Here is a 14,243-nt window from a genome sequence, read left to right on the forward strand (position 1 = left end):
TTATAATTATCATCATATTGCAGCTGAGGAAAGTGGCACTTAGATAGGATAAGTAATTTGCCCAAGGTTCCATAACTGAAGTAGAATTTGAAACCAATCTACCTCAACTTCAGAGCCCATGTTTTATATTTCTGAAATGGTCAAATACAATTATATCCATTGAGATTTGGGAGGATAGTTTCTTGTAGGTTTATTAACAAAGGTAGACATCATAAACAAAAAATACACATATAATTTAACGACCACACATTAGCTCTCTCTTTTTTTTTAGGTGGATTATGAAAATAAAAGGTCACATGTAAAAATACACAAATATATTAAATCTGGAGTCTAGATACTAAACTACTATTTATTTAGAGACAATTAGATCTAGGAAATAAAGTCCAAAATATATGTTTGTTGGCATTTCTTCAGAACTTGGGTTATTAACATGAACTAACAGTAAATTTTACTTGTGATTCAGATTCTGATATTCAAATCATTTAAACTTTCTGTTTCTGCTTATTGAATCATAAATACCTAAAAGATAGATACATCTTGCAGAAGGAGCTTTTAACTTTCTACAAAAGAGGTAAATTGATAACCCTCAGTCATACAAATAGTTTGTGTCGGAGTGAGAATTAATAATCCCAAAGCTCCTGATTCCCACTTGATGGAACATGTTCTCACAACATCCTATTGCTTTTATCCTTTATTTCCTTTTTTGTAAAGTCTATTTAAGTAGTTTCTACACCCAATGTGAGACTTGAACTAAAGACCCCAAGATCAAGAGTCACATGCTCCTCCAACTGAGCCAGCCAGGTGCCTCTATTTCTCTTCCTTTTTTTTTTTTCCCCTTAAAGATTTTATCCATTTGGGGCGCCTGGGTGGCTCAGTCATTTAGCGTCTGCCTTTGGCTCAGGTCATGATTCTGGGGTCCTGGGATCGAGCCCCGCATCGGGCTCCCTGCTCTGCACGAAGCCTGCTTCTCCCTCTCCCACTCCCCCTGCTTGTGTTCCCTCTCTCGCTGTGTCTCTCTCTGTCAAATAAATAAATAAAATCTTTAAAATAAAAAAGATTTTATCCATTTATTAGAGAGAGCACGAGTAGGGGGAAGGGCAGAGGCAGAGGGACAAGCAGACTTCCCACTGAGCAGGGAGCCCCATGTGGGGCTCAATCCCAGGACCCTGAGATCATGACCTGAGCCGAAGGCAGACGCTTAACCGATTGAGCCACCCAGGCATCCCTTCTCTTCGTTTTTAAGTGAGAGTAAACTTTTGTCTTTCAAGATATACATTTTCCGAGAGAAATATTAGAAATTACTATTACCTTCTAGCTCAAGCTCAATTTTCCCTATCCTTTCAACTTCTTTTCCTTTTAACTTTGATGCCCAGACCACTGGACTAAGAAGTATAGCTACTGATCTACTTCAGTCATTAATTGGTAGGAAAGGTAAAAATAATATTTTCTCTAAGAATATTATGGGAAAATGTAAAAATAATGTTTGAAGATTATTGAAGTTTATTGAAGATTATTGAAGTTTTTGGTAAGTGGTCTTTTCTAATAGTAAGTCTGTTACTATTGTCCTTTTACTCATATCCTAGAGGAGTTCTAAGTGTTAATGTGACATCTTGGAGCTTTTATTAACCTAGACAACTTCCTGCTGTTACACATGGATTTATACTTTTTTCTGGCTGGTCTCAGAATTATGGAATTCTGAATTTGTCAATCTTGGAATCTGTAGTTAGCCTCTTCTCAGAACTGGTGGAATCAAGCTGTTGACCAAGATACCAGAAGGCCTGCATAATACATGTACTGGTACCAGCTTGATCAGATGCCGAGAGAGCAGTATCTGTTTTTTCCATGGCCTATGAGTTATGTGTACTTTATTATTTTTTCCCTCACTTTCAGTTTGATAAAGAACTTTTCGAGTCATCTTTAATGCATTTTTTAATATTCTTGAGCAGGCGAGCTGGCATTTTGAAAATAGGATTTCCTTTCAATTAATTTTATCATTATAATTTTTATCATTGTTTTTTCTTCTAGTTTCATTAGAACACTTATAAAATAGATCAGTTTTTATACTTTTTTCTAATTTACCTTTTCACTAGAATTTTCATTTGATTTGATCCCAGGCTTTCTGCCCACATCTTGTCATTTAATTTTTGGTCTGCTCATAAAATTAGTGTAGATCCATATAAATTGTGTAAAATTAATCAGAAACCTGTAAGTTTTTGGAATTAAATGCTAGTAGAAACTATGGTATTATTCTTGGACATGGAATCATGATTTTTTTTTTTTACAGTTAAGACAGACCATAGGTATTATCTTACTGAACCTCATTTTACACATGGTTTAAAGTAGACAAATTTGTAATACTAGAACAATTCTTTACTTTGTATCTTTTTGAGATAGGATGTGAGCTGCAATGAAATTCAAACAATACCTTCCCAAATTGGTAATTTGGAGGCCTTGAGAGACCTTAATGTAAGAAGAAACCACTTAGTACGTTTGCCTGAAGGTAAGAAACTGAAATAATTGTTTCATTATTACTTGTTTCTTTATTTTGAAGATCTCTCAGACTGATAGGTACAAGACAAAAATGTATGAGAGTTACAGGCAATGTTTTGAGATACAGTGGTTCAGCTACTATATGTTGTTATCTGTTTCCTTGTGGATTTTAAAGTTAGATTCTTCAGTGAAAAACTCCAATAACGTATTAACCAGTGATTGTATTTTTAGATCTTGTCAGAATTAATTAATAACTCAAGGTAGGGTCTCTGGAAGTTTCAGTAAGTGTGAGTACTTGGGAGAAATAGATCATGTTTTGTTTTTTTTTTTTTTTAAATAGATCATGTTTTTGATGAGGAAATAGTTTAGTGTAATGAAAAAACATTCCTACAATTTGCATTGACTTAAATGGACTTGACTTGAACTTACTTTATCTTTCCCTGGAAATGTTCAGATAGAGGCTAATTAATGGTTAGAGGTGATGTGTAGAATGAATAATGAATGGAGTGAGAGACTGCACTGGGAGGCTTGTTATCTTAGGCTCACTATAGGCTCTGGTATATGTATCTAAATCATAAAAATGATTAAGCAAATTAAGTATAATTTATCAACCCTTCAAAATATGAATTCATGAAAGAAGCTGTAAAAGAAATGAAAATGAGAACTTAGATCAGAATATATCTTTAATGTTATTATGGAAAATTTCATATATAAATGAGAGCAATGAATATCCAGCTATAGTAGTTATCAGTTCCTGGCAACTCCTGTGTCATCTGTACTCCCATCCACTTTCCCTTACCTCTGTCCTTTAGAAGGTATTTTCATGACCGTGATGCTCTAGGTTCTTCTATAAAACATGACTTATAATATATAGTAAATATTAAATTAACTAATGAAGCTTTTGCTTCACTGTGGAATCAAATGTTAACACCAGTATGATTTTTAATTCTAACACATACAAGTGTGACTTTGACATTTTGTATGTCAAAATGTCTCAATAAGTGACCTTTGAGTCCACTTTTATACACTTAGTGCAGTCAGACTAGCCAAAATCCTGCATAACTTTCCTTTCAGTCGTTTACCCAGTAACCTTTACACCTTTTACTTTTAGAGCCCTTCCTCATTTCCTCCTGGGTCTGCTTTCTACCCCCTCAGGAATGTGAATGAAGGCCCCCAGCAGAACTGACCAAAATCATGGCACAGGCCCTATAACCCAAAAATTCTATCCAAGATTACCCTTCTACTCAGGACCTACCTACTGAGATTGATCTTTAAAGGCTTATTAATGTAGTAATATGGACTTAATATAAAATCAGTTAATGAAAACATTGGGATTTTAGTGAAAATGAAAATTCAGGGTTTTAGATGACAATTACAGTCTAATAATTTTATCATCTAATTGATTTCTCTATCAAATTTTAAAGTTGTGTTACCAAGAAAATGGTGAGTCACCCAAATAGTTTTAAATGGTTTTCTTTTTTTTTTTTAAAGATTTTATTTATTTGAGAGAGAGAGAATGAGAGAGAGAGAAAGCACATGAGAGGGGGGGAGGGTCAGAGGGAGAAGCAGACTCCCCGCCGAGCAGGGAGCCCGATGCGGGACTCAATCCAGGGACTCCAGGATCATGACCTGAGCCGAAGGCAGTCGCTTAACCAGCTGAGCCACCCAGGCGCCCTTAAATGGTTTTCTGTCAGCTTATCTTGTAATCTCAGCATATACAGCTAAACTGAGAGCTAAGCTGGAGGAAAGCTTTATTCTGATAGCTACATAAGTTAGTGTGGAAGTTCATATGGTCTCTAACATATTCCAATTTGGTAGATAAGTTAGTATGTCTCTTATTGCCATTTTGATTTTAAATTTTAATTGTTATAAAGTAATATATTGCTCAGAAAGTCGAGTAATATAAAAATATATATAGTATGAAGTAGTTTAAAAATATATCGTTCAGAAAGTCAAGTAGAAAAAGCTCAAAATCAATAATAGCATTCACCTGCCTCAACCATCTCCCCCCCCAGTTATTTTTTTTTAAGATTTATTTATTCATTAGAGAGAGAGTGTGTGCGCACACATGCGCATGGGGGAAGGGAAGAGAGAGAGGGAATCTCAAGCAGACTCCCTCCCCCCCTGAGTGCGGAGGTGGCATGGGACTCAATCTCATGACCGTGAGATCATGACCTGAGCTGAAATCAAGGTTGGACCCTTAACCAACTAAGCCACCCAGGCACCCCTCCGCCTCCCCAGTTTTAATGTCTAGAAGCATCTGCCTTCTCCATCTTTAATTCTATTCACTGGCATTTGCTGACATACTTCTAAATGACATGCTTTAACAGCTTTGCTGGATTTACCAGTCTTGACACTTATGTCAACTTCCTGTTATGGTAGATGACTATTTATATATTAAATATTTTTAATTTTTAAGGTTTTATTTATTAGAGAGATTGAGCGCTCACAAAAGTAGGCAGGGTGGCAGGCAGAGGGAGAGGGAGAAGCAGGCTCCTTGCTGAGCAGAGAGCCCGATGCAGGGCTCAATCCCAGGACCCTGGGATCATGACCTGAGCCAAAGGCAGATAGATGCTTAACTTACTGAGCCACCCAGGTGACCTGGCAGATGACGATTTAACTTTCTTACACACTATCACGATCATACCTTTACTTCCCTCCTGCTATCTTCCTAGTGTAATTTTTTTTTTTAAAGATTTTATTTATTTGATAGAGAGAGACACAGAGAGAGAGGGAACACAAGCAGGAGGAGTGGGAGAGGGAGAAGCAGGCTTCCAACCGATCAGGGAGCCTGATGTGGGGCTCGAACCCAGGACCCTGGGATCATGACCTGAGCCAAAGGCAGACGCTTAACAACTGAGCCACCCAGGCACCCCTTTCCAGTGTAGTTTTATCACAACTTTTGATCCAAGTGTTATTGTTTATGTTAATACAACTATATGAATATTGTTCCCTGCCAATTCAGTTGATGTACTCTGATTTTATTTTTTTATACATCTTATTTTTGTTGTTGTTTTTGTCTTTTTTATTTGCTTAGTTTTTTATGTACATATGGCTAATTCCTCCCTCTTTTTCTAGCAGAGAGAGAAACCACATTCACATAATTTTTATTACACTATTATATTTGTTCTATTTTATTATTAGTTTTTGTTAATTTAATTTTATTTTATTAGTTGTTAATTTCTTACTGTGCCTAATTTATAAATTAAACTTTATCATATATATCCAGGTATGTACGTATAGGAAAAATCACAGTATATGTATATGGGTATGTATGTATAGGAAAAATCACAGAATATATAGGGTTTGGTACTCTCTGCAGTTTCTGCATCCCCTGGGGGTTTTGAAACATATCCCCCATGAATAAGAGGGAACTGACTACTCTACTGGCATTCAAGAGCTGGGGATGGGGTGGGGTTGGGTAGGAACATGCTGAGGTCTCATCACTGTGTAGACTTCCTTTTAAATCCTCCATTTTCAACTGGCAACTCATCCTGACTTTCCATTGTGCCTAAGATTCCTGAATTCAAAGCCTTTGATTCGGTTTCACGAGAGAATAACTTATTGACCCCGGTGGTGATTGATTGGAGAGGGGTAGGACTGCATGGGGTTGGGGACTTAGGCATTTAACTTGTTCTTTTTACAGACTATCATCTAATCCTTTGGTTATGCCTGCGTTTCTGTGGTATCAGGCCTCCGGTTTCTGTAGTTCTGTGAGGGGTCAGACTGCTTGCTTTTCACTAGTATTCCCATCTGTAAGCAACTAGATTTCATTTTATAGTATCAGTTCATCTTTAAGAAAGGAGATAAATACATTAAATTCGCTATATTTAACTAGAAGCTCCTGTAAAAATGGTCTAGTTTTGAAATATCATTAATTGTGCATTTCCATTTTATCACCCTGCAGAGCTGGCAGAGCTGCCTTTGATACGGTTAGACTTCTCCTGCAATAAAATTACAACAATCCCTGTTTGTTATCGGAACCTCAGGCACCTACAGATGATCACCCTAGATAACAATCCACTACAGTCTCCTCCTGCACAGGTAAACTCCAGTGGATTTGAAGTATATTGGGAACTTTTTTGACAGAGCGTGAATATAAAAATTGAAGTTCTATAGATTTATCTTTTTGTTGGAAATGAAGTTCTTTTACAGTAAATTCACACACATATGCATTCTTTAGAAGCCCTGAATAAATGGGATGAAGGGCAGATAATATTTCCAGAAGTGCTTTTCCTTTCACTAAATTCTTACTTTTTGAGTTGAGGGGTTCTTCTCAAGGTTTTTCTAATACAATTTGAGTTAATTTCTTTCTAGTAAAACTTGAAAGTAGGCAATGTAAACACGAGAGACAAAAATACTTGGCTTTCAGCATTAAAGATTATCAGTGCATTTCTTCTGACCATCATTTTTGTACCTTTTTATTTAATAAAATCTTAAGTTCCTCATTTCGTCAGTTTGATCATTGGTTTATCAGTGACTGATATGAAACTATTTAATAATAAAGTAATTTTAAGGTAACTTTACATATAGATTCTAGCCATCCCATAATCTGAAAAATTCTACCAGCCTATATTTTTCTTTTTTTTAATTTCACTTAATTTAATTTTTTTTATTATGTCAGTTAGCCAACATATAGTACATCATTAGTTTTTGATGCAGTGTTCAACGATTCATTAGTTGCATATAATACCTAGTGCTCATCACAACACATGCCAGCCCATATTTTTCACTGTAGCATTTGAACTCTACAGTTGATGATGGTCTTATTCAAGCCTCTTGATGGCAACTATAAAGCTTTATGAGTAAACTTCATAACTATAGAAGGATCTCATTATCTTAAAGAATTTATATTTTGACTTCTGTCAACAAAAATGTAACTTTAATGTATAATCATTTCTTGCTTTTCTCTCTTACAGAAAGTAGGATTCAAAACATAATTGTGCATGATTGTTGGATTTCTAAAAGCAAAGTTGCCAGTGAAATCTGTGGGGAACAATGCTTTAAATCCCTGACTATGCCTAACTAATCAGTTTGATAAGTTTATTTGGTATTCTGTCAGTGTTTATAATCATAAATTATTTATTTTATATGTTACTGAAATTTATTCTTGACTAGAAAACAAAAATCTGTATTTATATCACTTAAACACATAAAATAACATGTTGTAATGAGTATTTGATTTTTAATATCACTGTATGTAGTTAATAGAAATGCCTTGCTTCTAATATATATATAATAAGTAAAAAGCTGATTGTGATTGCTAACAAGGGACACATATATTTCAAATGAGTAATAATTTGATTGCATTTATATGTTACTTTTTTAGATATGTATAAAAGGCAAAATCCACATATTTAAGTACCTGAACATACAGGCTTGTAAGATTGCTCCAGATCTGCCAGATTACGATAGGAGACCCTTGGGTTTTGGCTCCTGGTGAGTATATTTTATTTTTTTATTTAATATATTCCATCTCATAGGGTATCAAACTGGACCCTTAAATCTGTCTGAATGTTTAACTAAAGGGAATTAACCTATTTTGACACTGTTTTTCTCAGAATGTTTGTATTAAGTAAACAGTCGATTACAGAGATCTGACAAAGTGTAGTCCTAAATTAAGGTTTCTCCACCTCAGCACTGTTGATATTTTGGGCAAGATAACTCTTTGTTGTGGGAAGCTGTCTTATACATCAGAAGCTGTTTATCAGTATTTCTGGCTTCTGTAGCACCTTCCCAGTGTGACGAACAAAAACAGCTCCAGACATTGCTAAATAGCCCCTGAGGGGTGCCTACTTGAAAACCACTGGGTCTCAGTGACTTGAATGCTAACCTTGGCTCTGCTGTTAATTCTGTGACTTAAAGCAAGTCATTCAAACATTTGGGGGTTGATTTTTTCTTTAGGGAGTGAAGAGGATGGATTTGATGACCATTAATGTCACTTCAGGATCTTTTAGTTTATGAATCCTTCAACTACATAACACCTGAATGACAAGGTTACCTCCTTGGCATTCCCAACCATCTGGAACAATCTTAAGCAGCAGTAATTAAATTCAAAAGGCCTCTTAACTGGCAAAATAGATGTCTCAGTGAAGGTGCTATAATGCATATAGGCCTTATTCAAAAGAGAACCCCTCTGGCCTTCTCTTAGAACTTGTCACATTTTACATTAAAGCACAGTCCTAATGAGCTTGCTTCTCAGTATCCTAGTCTAAAACAGATTAACAAATTTCTATTTTGGTAGAGTTTCTAAAAGCAGACATTAAAAATACAAAAAGTTATTTGAAAGAAAAAATAGAACTATAAAAAGCAGACACATATTAAAAAAATCAGTTAGTGGTTAACTCTGAGAGGAAGGAAGATTCAATGTGAAAGACGCATAGGGGACTTTAGTTATTAATGTCTCGGGGCACCAGGGTGGTTCAGTTGTTAAGCGTCTGTGACTGAGCCCTGCATCAGGCTCCCTGCTCCGCGGGAAGTCTGCTTCTCCCTCTCCCACTCCCCCTGCTTGTGTTCCCTCTCTCGCTGTCTCTCTCTGTCAAATAAATAAATAAAATATTTAAAAATAATAACGAACAAAGGTATTAATGTCTCATCATGTTTTAAAAGCTATGTCTTTTATATTCATTTTTTATCTGTATGACATATTTCATAATTTCACAAGATATTGAAAAGCAGTAACACTCTAAAAACATAGTGCCTTGATGCCATTAGGCATATATGCAAAGAACCCTCCATATTTCAGTAATTAAATTATTGCCATGTTAGAGCACAGTACAATAATTGATGCTTATCAAGAAAATGCTAAGGTATATTAGAGATATCATTTCTAGTAAAGGGAAATGTGCATCAAGTTTAAATTTTAAATACAGTTTAAATTTTTTTCATCAGAAATTACTAGAATTAAATATTTAAGTGTTTATGGTATAAAGGAGTAATCTCAAGCTATCTGAAAATACAGAACCTGATTTTTTTTTTTTTTAAGATTTTATTTATTAAAGTGAGGGAGAGAGCGAGCACAAGCTGGGAGCGGGACAGAGGAAAAAGCAGATTCCCCACTGAGCAGGGAGCCCAATGCGGGGCTCCATCCCAGGACTCCAGGATCATGATCTGAGCCAAAGGCAGTTGCTTAACTGACTGAGCCACCCAAGTGCCCCCAGAACCTGATTTCTTAAGTAAATTAAGTATTACCCCAAAGGGACTTGACTTCTGCCCTTTGCCACAGACCATGTCTTTCTTCTTCACCACTGTATCCCTAGTTCAGCTGGGTGTTTGGCACACACAGTAGATACTCAACAAGTATTTATTAAAGTAATGAACAGTTTGGTCACACAACTGTTATTTCCCTCCTAACTTTTCTGTGCTTAAAGTTATCAGAACAACTTTATAATGACATTCTGGGGTTTTTTTGGTCTAGCTATTAGATTGAAGAGTTTCATAGACACTATGAAGGGTATTTAAAGTACTAGCTCTAATCTGGTGGTTTCAGCATACAATAATACAAGTTTTAGTATATTTATACAAATACACAAGGAGAAATTAACCAATGTCCTACATACCCATAACAGATTCCTACAAGAACATCTTGGTCCTAACACTTTTAACTCTGAGAAGACTGAAAGCAGACATGTGATGTTAAGGTTAAGACATAAAAGGTTTTGACAGATGGTAGGGATTAGGTCTGGCATACTCTGTGCTAGATTTAGGCCTCTTTCTGAGAAAGGACTTTGACAGTGGGGAGAATATGAAGGGACCCAGACCATTATTGCCAAGAATGTTTAAATTTCCTCTATTCATTATATCCTTTTCTTTCTTCAAGTCTTTTTCCTCTTACCTTGGTAAATTGCTTATAATAGAGAACTCTTGTCTTATTTATTGAAAAAAGTTTTGTTTTTCCTATTCAAAATTTTCATTAAGTATGTTCTAGTCCTGTACTCTTGAAAGATGTACTACAACAAAAAATGTAGGGGCGCCTGGGCGGTTTGGTCGGTTAAGTGTCTGCCTTCAGATCAGGTCATGATCCCAGGGTCCTGGGATTGAGCCCCACATCGGGCTCCCTGCTCAGTGGAGAGCCTGCTTCTCCCTCTCTCACTCCCCCTGCTTGTACTGTCTCTCCTCTCTCTTTCTCTCTCTGTCAAATAAATAATATCTTAAAAAGTAAATAAAAAAATGTAGCTTTTATTTTACATTGCTGCCTTTGGGGTTTGAGTGTCAGGCAGTTAATGATGACTACTGGGGACGTGTATGTGAGGGTAGGTCCAAAGACGAAGGAGGAATCACCAGCCCCTATAGGAATAACGAGCTTTGATTAAAGCCTGTGGTGCTGATTGCAGAACCTGTTTCTTTCTGTCATTCTGTCCTTAGTCTTGAGGACTAATTAGTCTTGGCCTAATTTTTTTTAATATAGAAATCCTCATCATAATACTTTAAAAACATAAAACTTCTCAAAAAAGCCCGGCAAGAGACGTGTGTATTTGCTAAGGCAAAAAGAAGGCTTGAATCCATGGAGAAATATACCTTAAATGGAAAGTCTAAATAGCATAAACATGTTGTGTCTCTCCAAAGGAATTAGTAATTATAGATCTGATGTCTTCCAGTCCCTATAATAATCCCTCACCATGCTCACTAGATTAATCTGTATTCTGTATTTTCCTTTTTTTCTGGAGTTATATTACATTATTTGTAATTATTTCAGAATGTCCTAGATAATATTTTTATATATAATATAAATAAAATACTTCCTTCAACTCCTCATGCAGTGGTGAATGGGGTATTGTATCTTCATGTCTTTTTTTACTGAGGTATGGATTAGTGAAATTGCACTGTTGTTGGCAGTACCTTTATTCAAAATGCCACCATGGAGTGAGAATGTCTGTACTATCGGGCAGTTCACTTAACCTCTCTGGACTTCAGTTTCTTCAACATGATCTTTATTTACCCCAGGTTTGCCCTAACAGTAGTTCTAAGGATTGAATGACCTGGTTCTGAAAGTGCTTGGCTGACCATAAAGTCCTATGTAAATATTAGACATTATAGTTACTAGCTATCTACGGTGATCTAGGACCAGTTTAGACCAAAGAGTCCTGTCTTGCTAAAGAGAATTTTTATTAATCCTGTAGCTCTTCAGGTATCCACTACAGATTAGGTACTGTGGTACTTTCCTTCAATCCTTACATGTAACTTTCTAACTATTTTTGCATAATATATAAACTACAACCAATCTTCCTTAAGTCATTTTATAAAGATCACAAATGTTTTATTTATTTCTAGATGTAAATGTTTCCAATTCCTTTAGCAAGTTGCACTGTTGTGATAACTTTTAAGTTTTGTACAATGGCACGTGTATTTTTCAGTAGTGATCTATAATGACCTATGCTTCTTTGCTGACCAGCTATATATTACAGACTAAATATGATTATGTATGGTAATGTGGCAGTGAACCAAAACCGAGGAAAGACTAAGCCACTGGTAAGAAAAGTCCTGCTTCTGCAACCCGAGTAACGGAATTAATTCTCTCCAACAAGCCTGAGCTTGTGAAAGCAATGATCATCCTTTATTGATATTTGTATTCTTAGTATCTAGAACACTGTGTGACATTCAATAAATGTTTGGTGAACTAAACCCAAATGAAGTAGATGTAGTGACTTGTGATAACAGCAGATGCTCTCTTAAGAGTACATTCTTCATAGAAATAATAATAATAATAACTTTTATTTAGTCCTTTGTAATAATATTTGTGCAAATCCTTAGCTTATATTTTTCGATCTTTATAGCAAATCTGTGAGGTAGGTCTTGTTAATCTTTTTTTTTCTTGAGGAAGCAAGTTGAGAGAAGTTAAGCAAGTTCATTGAAGTCACACAGCTGCTAGTAAATGATGGTGCCACGTTGTCAGTCCACATCTGTTAAACTATAAAAATAGCCATGTTTTATGCTCCTCACTGCACTCTACTGACTCACAGTTCAAGTTCCTGCTACAGAAAAGGCACTTAAACATCTGAGTCCATGTTATGCTAGGTAGTTTAAGGAGATTGGACTTTCTGACAGGGCATAACTGGAGCCTGGCTGGCAGAACTCTGCCAGGCCTCCTGAGGGCCATATTTATTCATTGGGTAACCATCTGTCCTGGTTTGCTTGTGACTAAGGGTTTTCCTGGGACACAGGACTTTACGTTCTAAAACCAAAAAAAAATCCTGAGCGAACCCAGAAGTTGGTAAACCTGTATGCCTCAGTTTAATGTTACCAGTTTAAACTCTGAACGAGAGTGAGTATGTGGAGAAGCTAAAGGTAACAAATAAAGGAGATAAATAGCTTAATGCAGAGATTCTATTAATTCTGTTTATGTTACCCACTTGAAAAATATCACAGTAAATTTAGGCTTATCTCAATTGGCCACTTGATAGAATAAATGTTATATAGAACAATATCCTCTAGAAATCGGAAAATCTTTACTTGAAAAAGATACATAATATTTTAAAATACTTTTCAGTAAATCTTGAAATATACATACTTCTTTTGGCAGCTGCAGAATTTTGTAAGTGTGGCTTAATGTATAATTTTATTAGAAAGCTTTTAAAATTGGGTACCTCAGCCTGACTTTGCGGTGATAAAACATATATAGTACCTATCTGTAAGTTCTGGACCCTAAAACAAGCATAAAAGCAGACCTATCACATAGACGATTAAATAAGACATTCTACTTAAATAACTAACAGTTTGGAGATATAGATGAAGGGCAAATGGATATTCATTGTATTACTCTCCTAACTCTTGTATAGATAGGAATTTTTCCAAAGTAAAAAGTTGGTAGAGATTAACTACTTTTCCCTTAGAAAAGTAAATTTTTTTTAGTTTATGTATTTGCTTATTTATTTATTTATTTTTAAGTAATCTCAACATCCAGCATGGGGCTTGAACTCACGGCCCCAAGATCAGGAGTCACATGCTCTTCCAACTGAGCCAGCCAGGCACTGCTAGAAAAGTAATTTTAGAATTCTGCTGGGAGACTTTTTTTTGCTAAATGATCTTGATGGGGGAAGGTGGGGAAAGCGAGGAAGCTAGCCAGAAGGCACTTGTATTTTTGGATCTTCATAATCAGACCATATTTAGTACATTGGACGAACAGATCTATGTATTAATTACTACATTCAAAGTAAAATCTTTATCGATAAAATAAATGATGTTACAAAGACTTTCTTTTATTCACGTAGGGTTTTTTGTTTGTTTTGTTTTTAAAGATTTTATTTATTTATTTGACGGAGAGATAGAGAGAGCCAGAGCACACAAGCAGGGGGAGTGGCCGAGGGAGAGGGAGAAGCAGGCTCCCCGCCGAGCAGGGAGCCCGAAGTGGGGCTCGATCCTAGGACCCTGGGATCATGACCTGAGCCGAAGGCAAGTGGCTTAACCAACTGAGCCACCCAGGCGCCCTGATTTGTTTTGTTTTTAACTGACATAAATCTTTCACTTTATATAAAGGCATATGAGTAGGAATGGTTAACCTCATTTTATGGAAATTAAAGTTATGTGCATTAACTATGTAAGAATATATGGAATACAAAATTCAGTACTAGAAAAGCACTATTTTAAATTTGTATCATTGAAAGTTGCTTTTCAACCCCATGCTTATTAAATAAAATACTAATAGACCATTTTTTAAAAATAAGCCTTGTCATGTTTTAGGTGTCTAATTAAGCCAACTTTTATTTTTTTTATTTTTTTTAAAGATTTTTATTTATTTATTTGACAGAGACATAGTG

General features: G+C 35.7%; 1 protein-coding gene across 7 annotated transcripts in view; it reads left to right on the forward strand.

Annotated features, from left to right (window-relative positions):
• The window catches only part of LRCH3 (leucine rich repeats and calponin homology domain containing 3), a 115,557-nt gene that overhangs the window by 51,037 nt on the left and 50,277 nt on the right, over positions 1-14,243 (forward strand). For all 7 annotated transcript variants that reach the window (XM_027584683.2, XM_027584685.2, XM_027584680.2 and 4 more), the window contains exons 4-6: positions 2,395-2,500; positions 6,398-6,534; positions 7,820-7,929. In XM_027584683.2, the coding sequence (XP_027440484.1) occupies positions 2,395-2,500; positions 6,398-6,534; positions 7,820-7,929 (353 nt within the window). The remainder of the gene's footprint in view (positions 1-2,394; positions 2,501-6,397; positions 6,535-7,819; positions 7,930-14,243) is intronic.

The sequence above is a fragment of the Zalophus californianus genome, chromosome 1 (assembly GCF_009762305.2).
Source record: "Zalophus californianus isolate mZalCal1 chromosome 1, mZalCal1.pri.v2, whole genome shotgun sequence".
Classification (NCBI taxonomy): Eukaryota; Metazoa; Chordata; class Mammalia; order Carnivora; family Otariidae; genus Zalophus; species Zalophus californianus.